Source organism: Piliocolobus tephrosceles, chromosome 8, assembly GCF_002776525.5.
Source record: "Piliocolobus tephrosceles isolate RC106 chromosome 8, ASM277652v3, whole genome shotgun sequence".
In the NCBI taxonomy this organism is placed as follows: domain Eukaryota; kingdom Metazoa; phylum Chordata; class Mammalia; order Primates; family Cercopithecidae; genus Piliocolobus; species Piliocolobus tephrosceles.
Genome location: NC_045441.1, coordinates 129,164,424 through 129,186,753, shown reverse-complemented (window position 1 = coordinate 129,186,753; position 22,330 = coordinate 129,164,424). Strand labels below are relative to the sequence as shown.

Below are 22,330 nucleotides of genomic sequence, written 5' to 3'. Positions count from 1 at the left end.
AAAAAAAAAAAAAAAAAAAAAAAAATGCACTGTATGTGTTGCTGCTGTAATATTTTTAATCCCAGAGGTTAGAAATTCATATTGTTTTAGGCAGTCAGTATGTGTTTAAGTTTACACAATGATCATTTTGTTTATTACTCAATATTCCTTTGCTCACACTTTTCCTTGTTTATCATTTTCCTTCTTTAAGTTCTTCTGTTGGAGGTTGCTTTAGTGAGAGTCTGGAGGTAATTGTGTATTTTGTTAGTCTGAAAGAGTTTTTATTCCCTTCTCGTTTTTGAAAGATAGTTTTACTGGGTATTTTCCCTCAGCTCTTCAAAGACAATTTCATTGTTGTCTGGATTCCATTGCTTCTACTTAGAAGTTAGCTATCAGCCTAAATCGCGGTGGTATTAGTTCACTTCTTAGGGCTGCTGTAACAAATTATCATGAACTTGATGGCTTCAAACAACAGAAATTTATTTTCTCACAGTTCTGGAAGCTGGAAGTCCAAACTGAAGGTGTTAGCAGGGCCTTGCTCTGTCTGAAGGCTTTACAGGAGGATCCTTTCTTGCCTCCTCCAGGATTCTGATGCTTAGAAATCCTTGGCATGCCTTGGCTTGTAGATGCGTCACTCCGATCTTGGCCTCCATTGTCACAGGCATTTTTCCCACGTGTCTGTGTTCAAATTTCCCTCGTCTTAAAAGGACATCAGGACATCAGTTTTGGATTAGGGCCCACCCGAACCCAATATGACCTCATCTTAACTTGATTATATCTACCAAGACTGTATTTCCAAATACGATCACATTCACAGATACCAGGGGTTAGACCTTTACCATACCTTCTTGGGGACACAATTCAATCCAGTATAGTAGATAGTCTATTTTTTCTCTCTGGCTGCTTTTAATATCTTGTCATTCTTTGTTGCTGTGCAGTTTCACTAAGATCTGTACGTGGATTTAAAAAGATTTATGCTACTCACATTTTGCTGTGCTTTCTGATTTCTTCAGCCGTGATCTCCTTAAGTATTCCTTCTATGGAATTCTCATTAGATATATGGTGAGGTCTTCTCACTTCATCTTTTATGTCTTCTAACTTCTCTTTTATTCTCTTTCTAAATTCTGCCACATTTCTTCCCCTCAGGCTGTCAGTTCATTAGTTCAGCCTCTTCTGAGATGCAGTGTGTCCCATCGAAGTATGATTTTTAAATTTCAATTAATTTCCTTACGTTTAAAATTTCTAAGGCTGGGAGCAGTGGCTAACGCCTGTAATCCCAGCACTTTGGGAGGCTGAGGAGGGTGGATGGCTTGAGGCCAGGAGTTTGAGACCAGCCTGGCCAACATGGTGAAACTCTGCCTGCATTAAAAAAATACAAAAATTAGCTGAGTGTGGTGGTGCATGCCTGTAATCCCAGCTACTCCTTGGGAGGGTGAGGCAGGAGAATCGCTTGAATCTGGGAGGTGGAGATCACGGTGAGCTGAGATCATGCCACTGCACTCCAGCCTGGGTGACAGGGTGAGACACTGTCTCAAAAATAAATAAATAAATAAATAATAATAAAAAAGGAAAAGAAAAACGTTTTGGAGGGAGTGGAGGAGAAAGAAAAAAATAATGAATAGTAAAAGCTCTGTTTTTTTTTTCTTAAATTTACCCAGTCAATTTTTATAGTCTCTTGATTCTTAACTCATACTTTTGATGCTCAATTCCTTTTTAAAAAACACATCATGTATATCTGCATCTGAGAATACTAATGTTTTTAGTTCAAGGTGGTCAGATTTTGTTTTTGCTAAGTGTGTTTGTTTCCATGTTTTGTGATTGATTTTGAGCTCATGTTTGATGGAAATTTCTTTGGAAATTCTTTTTTTTTTTTTTTTGAGATGGAGTCCCGCTCTGTTGCCCATGCTGGAGCGCAGTGGTGTGGTCTTGGCTCGCTGCAGGCTCCGCCTCCTGGGTTCATGCCATTTTCCTGCACCAGCCTCCCAAGTAGCTGGGACTAGAGGCACGTGCCACCACTTCAGTCTAATTTTTTGTATTTTTAATAGAGAGAGTTTCATCATGTTAGCCAGGATGATCTCGATCTCCTGACCTCGTGATTCGCCCGTCTCGGCCTCCCAAAGTGCTGGGATTACAGGCATGAGCCACCGCGCCCAGCCTGGAAATTCTTTTGAGGCCTGAGTTGAAGGTGAATTCCTCCACAGGGGATTTGCGTTTGCTTCTCTGAGAACTGCTACTCTGGATCTTCTTTGCAGCTAATTCTCACAAAATATGAATCAGCCTAAAACTTCTGTGAGGCTTGAGTGGTTTATGAGTTCTCAGAGGAGTTTTTTCCTCCTTTATCTATAACCAACATTAATACAGGCAGGTTTCCTTGCCAGATGTCTTTGCAAGGCAAGTCCCCTCTCCAGTCCCCCTTTACTAAGGTGGGTCATCTTTTAGGTTCCTGGTTTTATGCAGAGGTATCTCTTTTGAGATTCAGCCCTTACTCAGATCAGATCCTACATTTTTTTCCTGTTTCCCCTTTGCGGCCAAAGCCTAGGCTGTCTGTCATTACTCATCGACACTGCCCTGGGATAGCTGCTGGCTCTTGCCCTCCCCTCCGCTCTCCAGTTTCGTACCTTCCTTTGGTCTTTAGGCAGTACTGCGTTTAGAAAGGGAGCGCGTCTTGGTGGCTCAGGTGCAGGCTGTGCAACCCACATGAAAGTCCAGCTCACCTGCTGACTAGCTATTTGTCCTTGAATGGGTTTCTTCACCTTCCTGAGCTTCTGTTTTCCCGTCTGTGAAGTGGAGATAATAGTCTCACTCAACCTCATAGGGTTGTGAAAATGTCATCGCCTAATACATGTAAAGTGCTTAATGCAGGGTCTGGCTCACACAGTAAACAGTATGTGTTAGCTATTGTTATTTTTGGCTTCTAAGCACTTCCCTTTCTTGCCAGCTCAGCAGTGCATTTTAAAAAATAATGTTTTCACCAGCATCTTCTGCATTTTGTACTGAGAGGAATTTTCATCGTAACTAGTCTCCCATATAATCTTGATTTTGATATTTTTATACCTCAAAACTGATCTGAAAAAGCAGTTTCCCCTACCTCTGGAAACTTTTTAAAAAATATGCATGTCACATTTACTATTCGCATCTCCCAGCTGTATGTTCTCAAGCTGAGGGACCTGTGTCTGCTTGGCTGGTGGGATTTTCAGTCTGCTGCTGTTTTCTTTTGTAGGATCCTGTGCTCTGAGTCAGCCAATACCTTTCACTCTGATTGTCTGAACTTTAACGCCATGACTTACGGTGCTACCCAGGCTCGCCGCCTCTCCACAGCCTCCTCTGTCACCAAACCTCCACACTTCATCCTCACCACTGACTGGATTTGGTACTGGAGTGATGAGTTTGGTTCTTGGCAGGAATATGGAAGACAGGTAAGTGTGATGGAAAGAGGGTGTTTTGTCCTGAGGATCCATAAGAGAGGAGCCAAGTAAAAGCCCCCATATTGTTGCCAGGTGCATTCTTGAGAGAGCTGAGGATCCCCAGGTCCCAGTGTGACTCACTTGCTTTGAGAGAGTTATGGCAAAACTAGATAAGTGAAATTTATTTGTATGAGCTTTCCTCTTTGAAGAGCTTCCATCTGTTGGCTCATGAGAACTGAATGACAAATTTGTAGTGAGATCAAGTTTCTTCATTGGTTTTATTAAATGGGATAGAAAGATGCTTCTCTTGTTGAACAGGTAACTTAACCCCAGAGCTGGTGCCTATGTGTGCAAGTGTGTTTGTGTAGCTGTGGTATAGAAGTAAAGGCTTTTCAAACCGGTTGTCTGCCATTTCTGCAACTTTACAGAAGGTAGGCAAATATAAGAAAATTGATTTACACCCTGTGTAGATTTGGAATCCAAGCCAAATAACAAAAAATAGCTGCTGTCAATTATTTGCAGGTGTCTGTTGATGGGTCAGATTAAGGGGAGTCCCCTGGTCACTTATAGAAGTACAAGTTTAGGCCGGGCATGGTGGCTCATGCCTATAATCCCAGCACTTTGGGAGGCCAAGGCGGGCAGATCACTTGTGGTGATCTGGCCAACCTGGCCAACATGGCAAAACCCCGTCTCTACTAAAAATACAAAAATTGGCCAGGTGTGGTGACACACGCCTGTGGTCCCAGCTACTTGGGAAACTGAGATATGAATGAGAATCACTTGAACCTGAGAGGTAGAGGTTGCAGTGAGCAGAGATCGCACCACTGTACTCCAGCCTGGAGCGAAAGCGAGATTCCGTCTCAAAAGAAGTACAAGTTTAGGGAAGGCACCATTGATAAAGAACACCCCCTCCAAAATGAAAATTGATAGGTATTTTGCACTCTTCTGGGTTTTAAGAGGCTATATTGAAGCTTTAATTTCTTATTCTTAACTGCACTCAGAATGCCCTTTTCCTCTGGTCATCCTCTAATATCAGCTCCATGAGGGCAGGGACTTTAGTCTTTCTTTTGCCCCATTGTATCCTGTGTGTGGAATGATGCATAGCCGGTCCTCAGGAAATAGACATTGGCTGATGGAAGGGGGAGGGTGTTGCTGACAGTGTCTCGTTGGTCAACTGGAGATGGATGGTCACTCTCAGCGATGGCCTTGCTGCCTTGCATTCCTTCCCTTCCCCTCTGCTCACCTCCTCCCCTCTTGCCGGCACCAGCCTCTCCTTGCTTGCTGCTCTGCCCTGCCTGCCTTTCCCACCTGTCTCCCTCCCATCATGGGCGGCCTGGGACTCTCTCTGACCTGCCCTGTGGGCCTCATCCAGATAAGCTCTCTAGGTTTGGTCAGGAGTGTGAGGGGAAGGGGCGGTGGCATGACGAGGAGGGGGAGAGGATGACTGCCCAGTCACGCTCCAGGAATCCCGGCTCCTTGAGATGGAGGGACAGATGGCAGGTGCAACACACTTAGCAGATGTGACCATCACTTTCATTTTGTTTGGCGATCTGTCCGGCTTCTTGGGGAGACCCCTGGTTGCTGAATGAGATGACACATGGGCAACCCATGCAAAAGTAGGGTTCCCTGGTGGTGTCTCATCACAGCTCTGGGGGTTGGGGCCGTTCTCCAGTCAGCCAACACAGAGCATGCCCCATTCTCTCCTGTGCTCCTCCTCCTTTGTGGCAGTGCAGAAACTCATGGCGAGCAGTTTGAGAATCTCTGGGGACGAACCGTGTGGATGTTATTGTTATGCCACGTGCTAGTGGGGGCGTAGAAACACGTGTAGGCTTGGTGGCTTCAGGCTGGACAGCCTAGGATGATCTGGTTTTTCTCATCCTCCCTTTCCTACACGTTTCTGATGTAACCCCACATTTAGGTTTCTTTTTTAGTTTTCTGCTAATTGCCACTTCAAAACAGTTTTCTCTTGATTCCCAGAAAAGCTAAGTTTTTTCTGTCTGAGCTCAAGAAGTACTCCAACATTTCATGTCAAAATCAGACACCTGCTGGTCCTGCCACAGGACATGTGGGAATCTGTCATTCGTTCCCCATCTCACTGGTGCCTCCAGGTGCTAAGCCCAGACCTTTTGCAGCTTAACACATAATATGGCTGCCATTGTTGGTTTCTTCTTCCAAACCTCCCACTGAGGGTAAAATAACTCTTTACTTTTTGCTTTATGCGCATCCACCTGCATCTTCCCTCCCGCTGTGACCACCCATCTGCAGGGATTTTTACTGGAGGCCTGGGGTGGGGGCAGGACGCCTGCATCTGACTGCTGCTTCTCCTCTCTGTTTCCCTGATTCAGAGCTTCATTTTCTCAGGCCCAAAGGGAAGGGATTGTTTTCTTTTCCTTTCCCCTTGTTGTCAGAAAGGAATTTTTATACCATGTCCTCTTCCTCCCTGACTCTAGTTTAGTGGCTTGGTTTTGAAGGAGGACAGAGTTCAGAGAGAGAAACTTAGGCACCACTATGAGACCGTAAACTAGGAGGCTGCTTTGCAAACCATTCTACCTTGTAACACCCACCCCATGTGGTTCTCATGGGCCAACTCATTGTCATCCCTCGGGCTTGGGCCCTGACTCAGGTGTCTTTTTTTTTCCAAGAAACCTTTGCTGGGTCTCACCCTTCCTTGGTCATTCTTAGTTAACCCTCTCAGCATCTAGAGCACCCGTGAGACCTGTGTGGGACCTTGTGCTTGAGGCTTTGAAACATCTGCGTACTTTTTGTTCCCCTCCTCCATTGCTGGACTCAGTTGCCCAGAGGCATAGGTGAATCTTGTCTCACTCATTGTTCTGTTAGTAACACCTGAAGCTTGTGACCTAGGAGGACTAGGATGGTAGCAGTAGCGGGAGCAGGAAAATTGACAGGGACAGAGGGAGTTAGTTGGTTATAGGTTCAATAACTTTAATTTTAGTTGTCAATGTAATGTCAAATTTAGTAAGAACAGTGAGGATAATAGTAACATTTGTTGTGTTTTGTTCTGGGCACTGTGCTAAGTGCTCTGCATGTCTTATTTAAATGGTTTCTCCAGCCCTGTGAGGATGATATAGTCCTGTTGTGTAAAGGGATGAATGTGGCCTAAGTACTACTATTCATGTTATAAGCTTGAGATAACAGAGGCTCAGGGAGGTTAAAATAACTGGCCAAAGTTATACAGCCAGCAGGTTTGGGAGCCAGAATTCAAACTCAGTCCATCCTAAGCTATGAGATTTCCTGTAGGTAATTGTGGAAGAATAGGGATTGAAATGGATAATTAAAAAAATAGATGAATGCTCCCAGGGACCAGAAAAACAAAACCTCTAGGAAGAGGACCGAGCTCTGATGAAAGGATGGTTGGAACGTGAATAGACGGCTAAGAGCAGCCTAGCTTGGGCTGTCCGGTCAAGCAGCACTTGAGAAGTCACTGTTGCTGTTCTGCTGGCATTTGAGTGACTGTCGCATCCTCTGTCCTAGGTGACTTGAGTGCCCTCCTCTCCATTGCGCCCATCGCTGTCATCCTGCTCAGCAGGACCCATATTTACTGCCTTGTTTTTGCTAGGGCGGCTTCAGGAGAGAGTCATGTTGCCTCTGTTCTGTGCCTCCCTCTCCTGCCATACCATGCTCCCTGGCCTCCCTCTTCCCCACCACAGGACTGTCCGCCGTGGGCATCTCTGAAATGTGGCTTGGGTGCCACCAGCGTCTTTCCTCATCACGTGTTTTCTTGCCTTCATAAAGTGTCTGGCTTTCCATCGCAGGGCACAGCGCACCCTGTGACCACTGTCAGCAGTAGCGACGTGGAGAAGGCCTACCTGGCCTACTGCACACCGGGGTCTGACGGCCAGGCAGCCACCTTGAAGTTCCAGGCCGGAAAGCACAACTACGAGTTAGATTTCAAAGGTATCCTGTGCCCCTGCCCTCGCCCAGCAGAGCCTACCTGTGTTGGCTCTGTCCCTACACCTTAACCCTGGAGGAGCCATGTGCACACACTGAGGGCCCGGGTAGGTACAGGAAAGAAAAGCAAGGTATGCCTGTGTAGAAGGGGAGACAGACCTGGAGACAGATGACACTGGCCCTGTGCAGTGGAGGAAGAGCTGCATCGAGAGTGTGAGGAGAATGGACCCCAGGAGGGGCAGGAGCCCCAAGTGTGGAGGACAAGCAGGGTCAGCATGCATGCAGGGTGGTTGTCCTGCTGTGCCCAAGGACTAGCTTGAGTCCCTGACAGGTGTCCGAGGAGCTCCGTCGTGCCGTATCTGCCTTTTCACTCCCTGCTGCAGCAGTGCTGCTGTCATTTTCTTTTTTGAGACAGAGTCTTGCTCTGTCACCCAGGCTGGAGTGCAATGACATGATCTCGGCTTACTACAACCTCTGCCTCCTGGGTTCAAGTGATTCTCGTGCTTCAGCCTCCCGAGTACTTACAGGCATGAGCCACCACACCTGGCTAATTTTTTGTATTTTTAGTAGAGACAGGGTTTCATCATGTTGGCCAGGCTGGTCTTGAATTCCTGTCCTCAAGTGATCTACCCCTCTCAGCCTCCCAATGTGCTGGGATTTCAGGTGTGAGCCACCGCGCCCAGCCTGCTGCCATCTTTTCTGTAGGCAGCTTTGGAGTTGATGGGTTTAATGGATGATAGGACACAGAGTAATTAAAAGTCCCTGGGAAGCAGATTTTCATGCACTCATGGTGTCCTGAGGCTGGGGCTGAAATGTTTCTTCCTGGTTGCCTTACAGACAGAAATAGGCCACCCTTTGGCCAGTTCCTCCAAGCAGCTGATTTGTGAGAATTTTTTTTTAGTTTCAATTTTGCTGTAGTTTCTCTTAAGCCATTTCCACATGAGTGTATCGGTCTCGCTTTATTCAGTTCCGTTTTGCCTGTATTTCACATTTTAAACTCCGAGTCCTTCTGAATGTTCAGCGTTTTATAAGGGAGTAAGTGGGCCTTCCTTTAAACACGGGTTATGGTTTTCTTTATTTTTGTAGACCTTTATTCTGTGTGGAATATAGCAAAGTGTCTGGTGAATTATCCTGAAACCACTTTGGCTGTCTGTTTCTGGCCTTGGTTTTGCTTCTGGTTTTGTGGCACTTGTGGTTTTGCTTAGGATAAATCACTGCCCCCTTAACATGCCCTTACAGAGAAGTTCTCCTCTAGAGTGCGAACTGCCTCTGCTCTGCTGCATAGCGCCAGCCACATGTGGTCTGGTTTGCTTTCCATAGCCTGACGCACACCAGTGCATGAAAGGGGACAGTGAGAGCATAGAAGTTAATCAAATCAGGACTGCCCTAGAGGTCGGGACTGTGTGGAAAGCATGCATCTAACTGCTGCTGACAGCAGTCTGGAATATTTCTTTTAAATATCTGGAAAATATCAAAACAGATAGATCAGAAATGTCAGATACCACCTTTATCATTCCCAACCTAGGCCACGCCCTGGGGACATAACAAAACCTCATGATAGGGATGGGAAAGAGCACACACGTGCAGTTGATAGTTCCTGCAGACTGACCGAAGCCCATTTGAGTGGGGACAATTCTTCTTTTGAGTGGGGACAATTCATCGTCTTCCTCTTCTTCTTCCTCCTCCTCGTTCTCCTCCCCCTTCTCCCCCTCCTTCCCCTTCTCCCCCTCCTCCTCCTTCTCCTCCTTTCTCCTCTTCTCCTCCCCCCTCTTCTTCTAACAGTATCCACAAAAGAAGCTTGAGATGAATTGGCTTCTTCCCCCACAACTTCACTACTGAGTATAAAGCAAGTCTCAAAGCAGACTGCCACACACATTAGGAAGCAAGTGCACTTAAAACACACACAAAATAGCCCAAATGAGTTGTTTTGAAGGTTTAGGGATGATTCAGTTCTGCCCTTTTAGGGATTCTTGTCGTAAATGATTCACTCAAGGCAAATGGCAGTATTCCAGAGGCAGAATTCTAGCATCCTGTTAGGTGGTGTCAGACGGGGCAGAATCCCCCAAAGACAGGCTGTATCCTAGGGTATCCTCTGGAAGGGTAAGTTAGGGAAAAGGCCTCACTTTACTCTGACCATGGAAGGGTAGAGAATGTGTCTGACACATTCAGCCAGTCCACATATCTTGGCTCACTTTTAATTTCACCAGTGAAAGCCATTGAAGATTCATCACAGAGGGCCGGTAGGCCAGTAACACCCATTTAAATATGCCAGTGAGAATGGTCTTGTTGGGCAGCTGAGTGGTGGGTAACAGAAGGGGTCATGGTTGCTGCATCTGGATCCTGGGCTCTGAATGAGAATGTGGGTGGACCTCCAGGAATGGTGACCATCTCGGCTGCAACCTAAGAGACACACACTTGGATAACCATATAGTTTATGCTCAAGTGCAGTAAGGCTAATTTTGGACATCTATAATTTTTAATATTAAAATGTTTTGTAAGTGAAAATAAAATTAGCTGGGCATGGTGTCACACACCTGTAGTTCCAGCTACTTGGGAGGCTGAGGTGGGAGGATTACTTGAGCCGGTGAGTTCAAGGTCTACTTGGGCAACAAAGCACAAGACCCCATCTCTTAAAAAAATAAAATAAATAAATAAAAAAGAAAGGAAGTAAGACTTGAGAGGGTTTTCTTGGCAGGCAGAGACATGACAAACCCTTCTAGGTATTTATTTTTCCACTTGAGGGGCCAGTTCCCCTACCCCAAATCCTCAGGATGAATATGGGATTCTTGAGGGTGGGGAAGCAAGAAATGTGCTTATTAAAGATATTATTGGTTTAGAAAGGTTGATGAATACTGCCATAGTTTAACTAAAACAAAGTCATAAAACTTACATTAACTCTCAGTCCCACTAACTCAAGATGTGGTAGTTTGGTCTCAGGCTGGGCTGAGGCCTTTTTTTAATATCCAAGCTGGGAAAAATTGCCAAGCAAAATAATGGTTTAAACAAGATTGGAAGGAACAATTTAAAAGCACTCATGTATAATTGATATGTCAATTACTAATCATTCCTCTATTCATTAAGCCCAGTCTCCTAAGGATACCTGTTTTCTTTATGAATATTTGAAATGTGTAAAATTGCCTTATTTTTAACAGACTGATTCTGGGCTTTACATATTTGGGTAAGCTTTCAAATCTGTCTAATTTGTGTTTATAAAACATTGCCATCCTGTGTGTAAGTATATGTATATATATATTTTTTCACTGGTTATGTTTTTTTCCAGCATTCATTCAGAAAAACCTGGTCTATGGCACAACTAAAAAGATTTGCCGCAGACCCAAATATGTGTCTCCCCAGGATGTGACGACCATGCAAACCTGGTAGGTTGCAGTGGGGGGGCTTGGTACTTAGGATGTAATCAGCTGGGGTGTGCTCTGCAGTGGCGACAGAAAACCTGCCTCAGACAGCATGCGGGCACTCATTGGCTTGTACAGCGAGGTGCTCTCTCACTCTTATCATTTGTCTTCTACTAGTTGGACCAGAGTGGGAATTATCCTGTGGGTCGAAGCTTTGTGATGCATAATTAGAAGGCTGCCTGTTGTGATCCGCGATGATTCCCTGGAAAAGACGGACTCTGAAGGCGAGTCTAGACTTGAAGCCAACCCATCCGTTGGTCTTTTCCATGGAATCATTGAGTCATAGACTTGAATTTTTTTTAATGTTGAAATAATGAAATAATGATGGAATTACACCAGTAAAAACCTATGTATTTCAGTATTTGAATATCACAGAATACCAAAACTCTAAAGACAGATATTGCAGTCACTAATGGGCGAGCTTCATCAGGGTGAGTTTCTTTCAGTCCCAAGATGGCTACCAGGAGCCAGCAGGTTAGCCTGTGGCGTTTGAACCCCTAGAAGGAAGGAGAGAAACCTCTTATACCAGATGAGGGGAAATTCTTGTGCTTTGCACTGATCTCAACCACTGGTGTTATTTTAGGCTTGGGGAGGTGGGATGGGAGTGGAACTGAGAGGAAGGGGGTCAGTGTTCTCCAAACCACACAGCCACATATTGGAGGAAGGTGGCCTGCATGGTGGGGAGGGACCACAGTGCCCATACAGTTTGGGCTTGCCACAGCCAGTGCTGGGATTTTAGGCAGTGTTGCTGGTAGCTGGCTGCACCTGCTGTTGGCCGGAGAGGTCTGGCTCGTGTCTATTTCATGGAGAACTGACAATGTCTCTTTTGGTTCTTTTGTTTTGTGAAGCATGCAAAGGTCATTTTTAAAAGAGTTTGGTACAAGATAGAGGAGAAAGGTATTATCAGTCCACAAAACTGCCTTGTGAGTCAGACCTAACAAAGTAATTTCCTGGGAATGTGCCTTACTTTTTCCTTTTTAAATTAAAATTTATTTTTGTGTTGGGTGCAGTGACTCACACCTGTAATCCCAACACTTCGAGAGGCTGAGGAAGGTAGATTGCTTGAGCCCACGAGTTTGAGACCAGCCTGTGCTCCTGTAGTCCCAGCTACTCAGGAGGCTGAGATGGGAGGGACGTCTGAGCCCAGGGAGGTCGAGGCTGTAGTGTGCCGAGATCCCACCACTGCACTCCAGCCCGGGTGACAGAGTGAGACCCTGTCTCAAAAATAATTATTATTATTGTTTTTGACTGTGTAAAAAACTTTGACGTGATTAAAAGTCAAACCTATATAAAATGGTATTCTCTGTAGTCTGTAACGTCCTCCCTGTTATCTCTGCCCTGTTCCCACTGTGGGTAACATTAGTTTCTGGTTTTTCTTTTTTATGTTTCTCTTTGCAAAAATAAGCATTTGCATACACACATATGAAAGTATTTTCTTCTCTTCTTGCATGAAAGGGAACATGCTATCTATACTGTTCTATACCCTTTTTTTTTTTCACTTAAAAATAGATCCTGATAATCACTTTGTTTCAGTTCATTAACTTCCTCAATCTGTTTCTTCTTTCCTGGTTCTCCTTAATATGTATGTACCATAGTTTACTTAATATGTCCCCTTTTCATGGATGTTTGTGTTGTTTTCAGTCTTTTGCTATTACAAAGTATAATGCCGTGATGAACCATTTGATGTATGTGCTGTTTCAAATTTTGGAGGTATGGCCTGGTGCAGTGGTGCACATCTATTATCCCAGCACTTTGGGAGGCCAAGATGGAAGGATCACTTGAGCCCAGGAGTTTGAGACCAACCTGGGCAACATAGTGAGACCCTGTCTCTATTTTTTTTTTTTAATTAAAAAAACCCACAAATTTTGGAGGTATCCTCTTAGATCAGAGTCCTAGAAAGTCAGCCAGGTTCCTTTCCATGGGCTTGAATCATTATGCACACCCACTAGGATGCATGAGATGCCTCAGAGTGAGTTGTCAGGCTCTTGAGCTTCTGCAGTTCTCAGGGGTAAAAGATGGGTCAGTGGACTTGAATTTGCTTTCTCTTAGGGGTGAGGTTGAATATTATTTCTGACATGTAAGTGCCATTTTTGCTTCTTTTTCTGTGGACTGTTGGTCTTTTATTCATTTTTCTATCACCTTTCTGATATTTTTCTTAACTATCAAGAGCCTTTTATCTATTAGGGAGATTTGCCCTCGTTTTGTTATATAAATGGCAAATATTTTCTCTTAGTTTGTTGTTTGCCTTTTGACTTTGCCTATGAAGTATTTTACCATAAAGATATATTATTATTTTAGTTAAATGTATCAGTCTCTGATTCTGGATTTAGAGTTTTGGTTGATTATGAACCTTCTATTTCTGGAAGTCATTTTTTATTCTTTTCCTATACAAAGCCTACTTTAGACAAGGTTTGGAAAAGTCTCTCTGCTTTCTGAGACTAGATCTCTCTTGTTGTCATTCTAATTTAGTTTTCAGGGGGCCACAAGAAGATGCCAAATGTCCAAACTAAAAGTGATTCAGACTAAGATCTGAGTGATTTGGGGTCTCCTGTAAGCGGAGTGTCACACACTGTTCACACAAATGAAGAGTTCAGTTCTTATCTCTGACCCATTTGCCAGCAGCTGGTTGTCATTAACTGCAGCAGCAAGTCTGCTTGGGCCTGCATGGCCAACTGGGAATCTGAGGGTAGAACACTTTCAGAAACAACTTTTCTATATACACAATTAATGGAATCATAAAACGTAATGCCCATATTCAGAAGTTATAATACAGGAATGTCATGTAAAATTTATTTATTTATTTATTTACTTACAAGACAGGATCTCACTCTGTCACCCAGGATGGAATGCAGTGGTGTGATCACGGCTCACTGCACCTTCCACCTTCCGGGCTCAAGCAGTCCTCCCACCTCAGCCTCCCAAGTAGCTGGGACCACAGGCATGCCCCACCATGCCCAGCTAATATTTTTTATTTTTTGTAGAGACAGGGTCTCACCATGTTGCCCGTCCTCCATGAAAATGTTTCATTCATGTGATTGGGTCTTATTTTTTCTTTTCTTACCTTTTTTTGTGTATATATGTATTTTAAAGGCTATGGTAGAAACTACATGTTCTTCACTTACATACAAGTAAATCATTGTCTTTGTCCTCCTGTCTTTTCTTCCATTTGCCTTCCTCTCAACTTTTTTTAAACCTCAAGAGGCACTGTTATTTTGTACTCTGAAAGTTTCATTAAATGTATTCACATTTTTACCACTTTGTCCTTTCAGATTACCTTAGATCAGGGATGTCCAATCTTTTGGCTTCCCCGGGCTACATTAGAAGAAAAAGAAATGGGCCACACATAAAATACACTAACACGAACGATAGCTGAGCTAAAAAAAAAAAAAAAAAAATCACAAAAAAGTCTCATAATGTTTTAAGAAAGTTTACAGGTTTGTGTTGGGCCGCATTCAAGGCTGTCCTGGGTCACATGCAGCCTGCGGGCTGCAGATGGACAAGGCTGCCTTCGATGAAGATTTGTTGAAAACTCTGTTTTTGGTTTGTCTGAATATGTATGTATATGTTTATTTATTTTGAGATGGAGTTACACTCTGTCGCCCAGGCCAGAGTGCAGTGGCATGATCTTGGCTCACTGCAACCTCCGCTTCTTGAGTTCAAGTGATTCTCCTGTCTCAGCCTCCTGAGTAGCTTGGACTACTGGCGTGCGCCACCATGCCTGGCTAATTTTTATATTTTTGGTGGAGATGGGGTTTCATTATGTTGGTCAGGCTGGTCTTGAACTCCTGATCTCAAGTGATGTGCCCACCTTGGCCTCCCAAAGTGCTGGGATTACAGGTGTGGGCCACCGCGGCCAGCCAGTATGTATTTATTTTGCTCTCATTCTTGAAGGAAATTTTCACTGGGTATAGAATTTCGGGTTGTAGGGATTTTCTCTTGGATCATTGGTGATGACCACTCTGCTGTATTCTGGCTTCCATTGTTGCTTTTGAGAAATTGCCTGTTGGTCTAACAGGTGCTGCTTTGGCAGTAATCACTCTTTTTTCCTTTGGCTACCTTTAAGAACTTCTGTTTGTCTTGGAGTTATGCATCCTCACTAAAGTGTGTCTAGGTATGTGCTTTTTATTTATCATGGCTGAGATTCTTCGCACTTCTTAAGCTGCGGATTGGTGCGTCTCGTCAGTTCTCTTTGAAAATTGCCTCCACTGTCTTCTCTCTCCTCTCCTAGAGCTTCACTTAGGTTCTGATCATATTCCAGTTCTCACTGTTCTCCATGTCTCAACTTCCTTCTTGCATTTTCCATTTCCTTGTTGCTGTGGGTCGCATTCTGGACAATTGCATTTCACGTATCTTTCAGCTTACTGATTCTCCCTCCAGCTGGTCTAATCTGCTGTTAAGCCTGTCCACTGCACTTTTATTATTAAGGATTGTACTTATCATTTCTGTAAGTTCTATTTGGTTCTTTTTAAGATCTTCCAGGTCTTTTTATAGTTTCCTGTTCCTTACATATGTTTTTAAAGTTCGTCTTTTTTTTTTTTTTTCTTTAAACATAGGAGGAATAATTGTTTTGTAATCTGTCTGATAATTTCAGCATCATAAGTCTTTGTGGGTCTGTTTTTGGCTGATTCTTGCTGCTGGTAGGACCTTGCTTAGTTATTTTTGAACTGTGCCATTTTCCAAGGAAAGTTATTTGTGGGAGTGCTTTGAGGCTCAGGATGAAGGTATATGTTTCATGCCAGCAGAAACAGAAGGTAGATCTATTTAGAAAGAACAGTGTATTCTGAAATTTAATAGGAATGATTTGTAATTATAGTTTCACAGTCCTTGTTCCTGAACCCTTGAGCCATATGTCCTTTGAACCGCTTTTATTTATTTATTTTTAGAAAGATAATGCGATGCTTGTATCACGTGACACTTGATATTTTAGCACATTAGTATTTCTGCAGTAAAGAATATGCATAGTCAGTTTAAGAAGGATAGATACAGACCACAATGGCCTCTTACTAACTTCAGTCAAATTTCTACTGCCAAATGAGTTTTGATGTCACTTAGGTTTTTAAAAAAATGTTTTATTTCATTTTTTCTCCTGCTTTTCCTGAGCTGTATAAAAAAAGTTTTAAAATGTCAATTATACCTCATTGAGGGCTTAAAATAATGTCTTTAGAGCTCTTAGAATTTCAGAATTGTGGATAAAGGTTTATGGCCCTGTGTGTACTCTTTTAACCATGTACTCCATCCCTTTTGTCCCTTTTGTGTGGTAGTTGGGACACAGGTGAGAAATAGATCTCTCAGGACTGTTTGGCTACATAGGCAAAGATAAAAGTGCTCTCATGTTGTGAGTATTATGTTAACATTCTTCCTTGCCTTCTACCTGCTCTTAAAATATGATACGCTGAGACTCAAGACTGGTGATATTGGCTAGCAGAGACCACCTATGGTAGATTTGCTTTGTGTAAGAATAAAATGTCTACGTGTTTTTGTTTACATTTTTGTAGCAATACCAAGTTTCCAGGCCCGAAGAGCATCCCAGACTATTGGGACTCCTCTGCCCTGCCAGACCCAGGCTTTCAGGTAGGGGACGCATGTGCCTGGGGTTGAACAGGAACGTGTTCTGTAGAGGTGGGTATGTGTGAACAGACTCTGCTATTATTCCTCAACACTGAAGAAGCTGTAAGGCTGGGGCTAATGGGGCAGGAGGGCAGTGACAGATGTGGGCTTTTGTTTTTTTTTTTTTTTTGCAGAGGGTTTTGTTTTTTCACTGCCCAAGAGATGGTTGTGGCTCTGAGGGGAGCGGTTGCCTTATGGAGGGAGGAGGATGAGCTGTGAAACTTGCTAGAAAGGGCAGAAATAAGGAGCTTTTGGGCTGGGCTTAACCAATAAATACCAATTTTACTAAGCGAGAAAAGGAAAAGCCTGGGGAGGACCTGAGTCTGATGGACATTTGGAGGGGGGTTACTGTCAGGAGGGAAGACAGTCACGACTAGCAGACAGGAGAATGGACAGTGAGTTCGGCAGCTTGTTGAGGGGCTCTGACCAGTGGGAGCTGTGCTGAGTGCAGGAGAGTACGCAGACTCACATCTGATGGTGCCCGTCTGCGTGAGGCACCTGGGGTGACATCTGCCGGCTGGCTGACTGCGGAGCACTGTGCAACTCAGCTTTACAACATGATGGTCCCTGTCCTGGGAGGACTTCCTGAGCTTGTACAAGGCACATACAGATGCCAACAGTGCAGGCAAGAAGTGCTGAGAACCTGAAGGGGTTCAACACATTTGTCTAGACAACAACTCTGTGGTCCTTGGACCATGTAGTCCAACCTGTGTCTCTGGCCTGTGTGGGACAAAAAATAAAAGAGCAGGGACATCCAGGGGATACCCAGGATGGTGGCTTAAGCATTACATGTCTGTCCTTTAGATTGGTTTCACAGTGATGAGGAGCAAAGTGATTACAATTTGCAAACATAGTAAATCCTCAACATCATCAATAGGTTCTTGGAAACTGACTCAAAGTGAAACAACATACTGTCTGATGAAACCAGTTTCCCATATGCTAACTGACATAAGAGTTAAGTTCCTATGGCATGCAGTTTGTTGTTTTACTTAAAATTGCAGTTTCCGAGAAACTATCAACGAAGTTTCATGAGGACTGATTGTCTCCTGTGCCCGGAGAGATCATGTCATCAGGGGAGGTGGGAATGTGGTTGCTGCTGTTTGGGCATTTGTGCTTCTGCAGTTCTAATGTTTACAAGAAGTCTTGGGAAGGGACTGATTTATATTCTGCATGTTGACGATAATGCATTAAAAACATTTACCCTTTGCAGAAGATCACCCTTAGTTCTTCCTCGGAAGAGTATCAGAAGGTCTGGAACCTCTTTAACCGCACGCTGCCTTTCTACTTTGTTCAGAAGATTGAGCGAGTACAGAACCTGGCCCTCTGGGAAGTCTACCAGTGGTGCGTTGGTGCTCGCTGTTGGTGGGCTGGTGGCTTTGTCCCTTCACACTTCTGGCTGATTGCCACATGTGGCCCGGGTTTCCAGGATAAGCAGAGCGACAGGGCTGCCATGTGCTGGGAGCTGTGTGTCTGCTGTCCTTCATCCACTCCCCCAGGGCAGTGTGGTAGCACATCCCATTGTAGAGATGAGGGCACCGAGGCCTCCCGGAGCGTACCACCTGATCCTGTTCATGAGCACTGGCAAAGCCAGCACTCTCACTTCTCCATTCTGCCTTCCAGGAGACCAGTGGGATGGGTCAGTACAGCCCACCACACCCTTAGCTCCAGGAACACAAGGCTGTGGCTGGAGAGCAGGGGTCTTAGGTTCATGAATGAGGACTGGCTTGTCCTTGGACACCCACTCACTTGTCTATGTGGGGAGGAATCCTACAACAGGTCACCATGGCAGGCTGGGTCTTGCTGACCTGTCCCCACATGGGGTTGGGGCAGTGTCGTCTGTACTCTGTGCACAATGATGAAGTCTGGGAACAGAGAGGAGAAGGATGGGCACCCACTGACTGGCAGCCTCAAAACTCTCCTACAGCATCCCAGGGTTCAACTCCATCCAGGAGCAAGGTGGGGGCGGGGTTGGGGAAAATGGTACCCATTTTCCAAGGGCTGCTCTGCTTTTGGAGTCCAGGGAGCTGCTGCAGTCTGGGGCTGCGGAGGGAGGGTTTTCACCCAGCTCCCACGATCCCCCTTCTTTCCCACACCCTGACTTGTGGCTGGAGCCTCACAGGCCTAGTCTGGGTAACCTGTGACCTGCATCTCCTGGTCTCAGGACACTTTTGGAATTTTGGGAAAATGTGTTGTTTTGTATCAGGCCGGCTGTATTTGGTGGCCGGCACACTCTTCTCCCAGCACACATTCTTCTGTGATTCTAGGCAAAAAGGACAGATGCAGAAGCAGAATGGAGGGAAGGCCGTGGACGAGCGGCAGCTGTTCCATGGCACCAGCGCCATTTTCGTGGATGCCATCTGCCAGCAGAACTTTGACTGGCGGGTCTGTGGTGTTCATGGCACTTCCTATGGCAAGGGTAAGGCATGACTGGTCTCCACCAGCAGAACCCATGTTGCTTCGCTCCTGCGTAGGAACAGACTGCAAGAGGGCATGAGGGGACCAGCCTGAGCCAATGAGCAGGTTCAAACTCTGTGTGTGGTGGTACCTGGGCATGGCTACCAGCCACCTCCTTGCTCTTGCTTCTCTGGGCATGACCAGGAATTTGACCCCAGACGTGGGCAGGGTGGCCTGCCTGGGCTGGTGTGTTGCTTCCCTGTGGAGCAGAGGCCCTGGAAGATGGTGACAGAGATGGGAGAGGAGAGGGGATACCTTCCCAACCCTGATCAAGTCCCTGACTGTGCCTGTACTATTGATTTCCTTAGAACAGAAACCAGAAACCCTCAGAGATACTCACGTAAACATGTATTCTAGCTATCCTGTGAGTTATCTGAGTGTTTTCTTGTCTTCTTAGTTATTTTTAAACTTGCCAAAGAAAGTTTTAAAATGTTATTTCTTTGGAAATAATTCCAAATTCAAGAAAATTAGAATAATAATAGTAAAGAAAAACTCTTTGGGTACATTTTACCTGGATTCATTGGTTTTAACATGTTGCCACTTCTCTCTCTCTCTCTCCCGCTCTCTCTTTCTGAACCATTTTCAGGTAGGTGGCATATATTGTCTCCTTTCACCCTTTAACACATCCCAAGAACAGGACATTATCTTCTGTAACCACAGTATGCTTACCAAGTTGAGAACATTTTCTGCCCAGCAGTCCATGTTCCAGGTCCATCAGTCAGTTCCCGTCTGAGGTAGCAATGGCATGGGGTCAAGATGGACAGCAGCCAGTGGTAGACTTGTGAATTAAAATGTATAGGTGACAGCTTCCAACTCAGGTTTCCATTTGACAAGGCTCATAATTCTATGCATTGGGCTGCCGGAGTCTTCAGACTGCTTCCATATATGGGATCTCATTCATTTTCCATGACAACCCTGTAAGGTTGGGCTGAACAGCCCCATTTTATGCCTGAGGAATCTGAGGTTTTGGGGATTAAGTAATGACGTGTCCAGAGGCCTTTAGGTTTTGTGGGGCAGATCTGGAACTTGAAAGGAGTTTGCTCTCTCAGTTTGGTAACTCCTCAGATGCTGCCACTCAGAAGGGTGTTGGTGTCACTGATGCATATGACTTCATGAGGGAGATTGGAGACATGGCACAGAGGGAGGGAGGGAGGGAGATGCAGGGCGGAAGAGTAGAGGCCCCTGGTTTTGCACATCACCAGGACGCTGTCCGGAGTGGGCTGACCCACCCTGGCTGCGGGCCCCTCCACCAGGCACCCAGCTGAGCCCTTGTGTGTCATTTCAGGGAGCTACTTTGCCCGAGATGCTGCATATTCCCACCACTACAGCAAATCTGACACGCAGACCCACACAATGTTCCTGGCCCGGGTGCTGGTGGGCGAGTTCGTCAGGGGCAATGCCTCCTTTGTCCGCCCCCCGGCCAAGGAGGGCCGGAGCAATGCCTTCTATGATAGCTGCGTGAACAGCATGTCTGACCCATCCATCTTTGTGATCTTTGAGAAACACCAGGTCTACCCGGAGTATCTCATCCAGTACACCACCTCCTCCAAGTCCTCAGTCACGCCTTCCATCCTGCTGGCCTTGGGCTCCCTGTTCAGCAGCCGGCAGTGAGTGCACCGGAGTGTTCCAGGCCTTTCACCTGCTCTGCCTTGAAATGGCTATTTGGGCCTTTCCTTTTCTTTTTAAGCAGAAAACTTTTAATGAACTATTCATTTAATGTTGACCTCTCAATGAAGTTATATTATTAATCTATTGCTAATAATGATTTTTACTTTTAAGTCACTTTTGGGCTCACTAGTGGACTAACCAGAAGTGGTTGTAGTTGAGTCCAGTTTTTGCTTTTTAATAATGTGTTGAAGTTTTAGTTTTTACTCTTTGTTGACTTTGCTGCTTATTGGCACCAGGGACAGAGTTTCTAGATACAATTTTATGGATTGGTTTTAATTTTTATGAGTTTGTCTCTGCAGTGATTCGGTTTTTCAGTCTCATGGCACCATAGTTTTACCAGAATGACACAGTAGCCACTGGTGGAGGACAGCCCAGGGGTGGCATAGTCACTTCCACCTGTTGCTCTGACACCAACCCAGGCAGCTCTGCTGTGGCTTCTCCTGGGGCCTGGCATTAGTTGGTCTGTGTCACATTGTCAGAACAGGTGGGTGCTGTGTGGTGCCATCGAGTCCCTGCTGGTTCCCCTTGTCCTGGTAGGGTCACCCATTGCCCAAGGAAGCACATCCACTTGGCAGGTGACCTGGAGGAGTAGCTTCCCCGAGGACCCCAGGCTTGGCCTGTGAGTGCCCAAACTCACATTTCCTAAGCACACTGGACACCCTCCGACTGTGGGTTTTAACATCCCCATGAGACTGAATACCTGTGCCACACATGTCACAAAAGAGTATGGAAATAAAAGAAAATTTATCCGAAGTGGATGAAGACTGAAGCTCATTTGTCTGCATCTATTGATTGAGCACCTGCTGGGTGCCAGGCGTTTTTCTGAGAGTCAGGGTTTGCCTTTGTTCATTTGGGCTGCTGTAACAAAACACCATCGACTGAGCGGCTCATAAACAGCAGACGTTTATTTCCCAGGTTTGGAGTCTGGAAAGTCCAACCTCCTGCTTCCTCATAGATTCAGTCTTCTCACTGTAACCCCACACGGTGTAAGCGCCTCTTTTATAAGGCACTGAATCTCATTCATGAGGGCTCCACCCTGGTGGTCTAATCACCTCTACTTTAAATACCATCACCTCAGGGGTGAGGATTTCAACATCGGAATTTTAGGGGTCATAACATTCAGACCATATCAGGGCTGTGACAGAGCTGATGTCACGGCTTGGTGAGCTATGTGTGGATTTATTATGAAGACAATGAAGCTGAAGGTTCAGGGCCCCTCACTTGCTGGAGCCCCTCCCCAGGCCCTAGGAGGGGCCTAGCAATATGCTCATGTGGTCATAGGTTTTGATGAAATTTGCAAACGTTATGTATTTTTTTTCTTTCCTCCAATTCATAGGTAAGTTTCAGGCCCCATAAGACCCAGGTTCACCATTGAGCAATGTACTGTGCATGTGGAGAGTGTGTTGTGTGTGTCCCCGACATGTGGCAGTTTACAGGAGCCTCCCTTCTGGGCATTGGCTGGTTCTGGTCCTGTTGGCAAGAGGGGCTGGCAGAGCCACTGGTGTCACCAGGCTGTCAGCCCTCCCTGCTTGGTCCTCACTACCTGCTTTTTGCCCAGCCTTCACCTTCCTGAGGACATGTGTCTTCTGGCAACTTGCTGCTTGGGCTTCAGTTGGCTGGCCTGTATTTCTCAGGTCCAAGGTGAGTATGAACCCGTTTTTCCATCTTTGGAGTGATCTGAAACCTTAACACGGGCAAGTACAATCAAGCTGGAGGAGAGCCAAGGTAAATGACCAGAGAAACAGCAAGAACAACACAGCTTCACCCAGCAGCTGGGTCAGCCACGTGGTTATCTGTGGTATGATTTTCAGAACCCCCTCCAAATTTCCCTCACAGCCTGACTGATCCTGCCATTTCACTCATTGCTTTTTCATTAAGTCATTGGTCCTGCTATGG

At 45.4% G+C, this 22,330-nt stretch overlaps 1 protein-coding gene across 2 annotated transcripts in view; it reads left to right on the top strand.

Annotated features, from left to right (window-relative positions):
* The window catches only part of PARP12 (poly(ADP-ribose) polymerase family member 12), a 39,904-nt gene extending 18,712 nt beyond the window's left edge, over positions 1 to 21,192 (top strand). Inside the window, exons 6-12 of one of the 2 annotated variants that reach the window (XM_023184853.3) lie at positions 3,200 to 3,395; positions 7,157 to 7,298; positions 10,573 to 10,669; positions 16,201 to 16,276; positions 17,523 to 17,653; positions 18,577 to 18,728; positions 20,052 to 21,192. In XM_023184853.3, coding sequence (XP_023040621.1) covers positions 3,200 to 3,395; positions 7,157 to 7,298; positions 10,573 to 10,669; positions 16,201 to 16,276; positions 17,523 to 17,653; positions 18,577 to 18,728; positions 20,052 to 20,377 — 1,120 coding nt within the window. In that variant the 3' untranslated portion in view covers positions 20,378 to 21,192. Of the gene's footprint in view, positions 1 to 3,199; positions 3,396 to 7,156; positions 7,299 to 10,572; positions 10,670 to 16,200; positions 16,277 to 17,522; positions 17,654 to 18,576; positions 18,729 to 19,352 lie in introns of both variants that reach the window. The other variant, XM_023184854.3, reaches the window with a different exon arrangement.
* Positions 21,193 to 22,330: the final 1,138 nt, after the last annotated feature.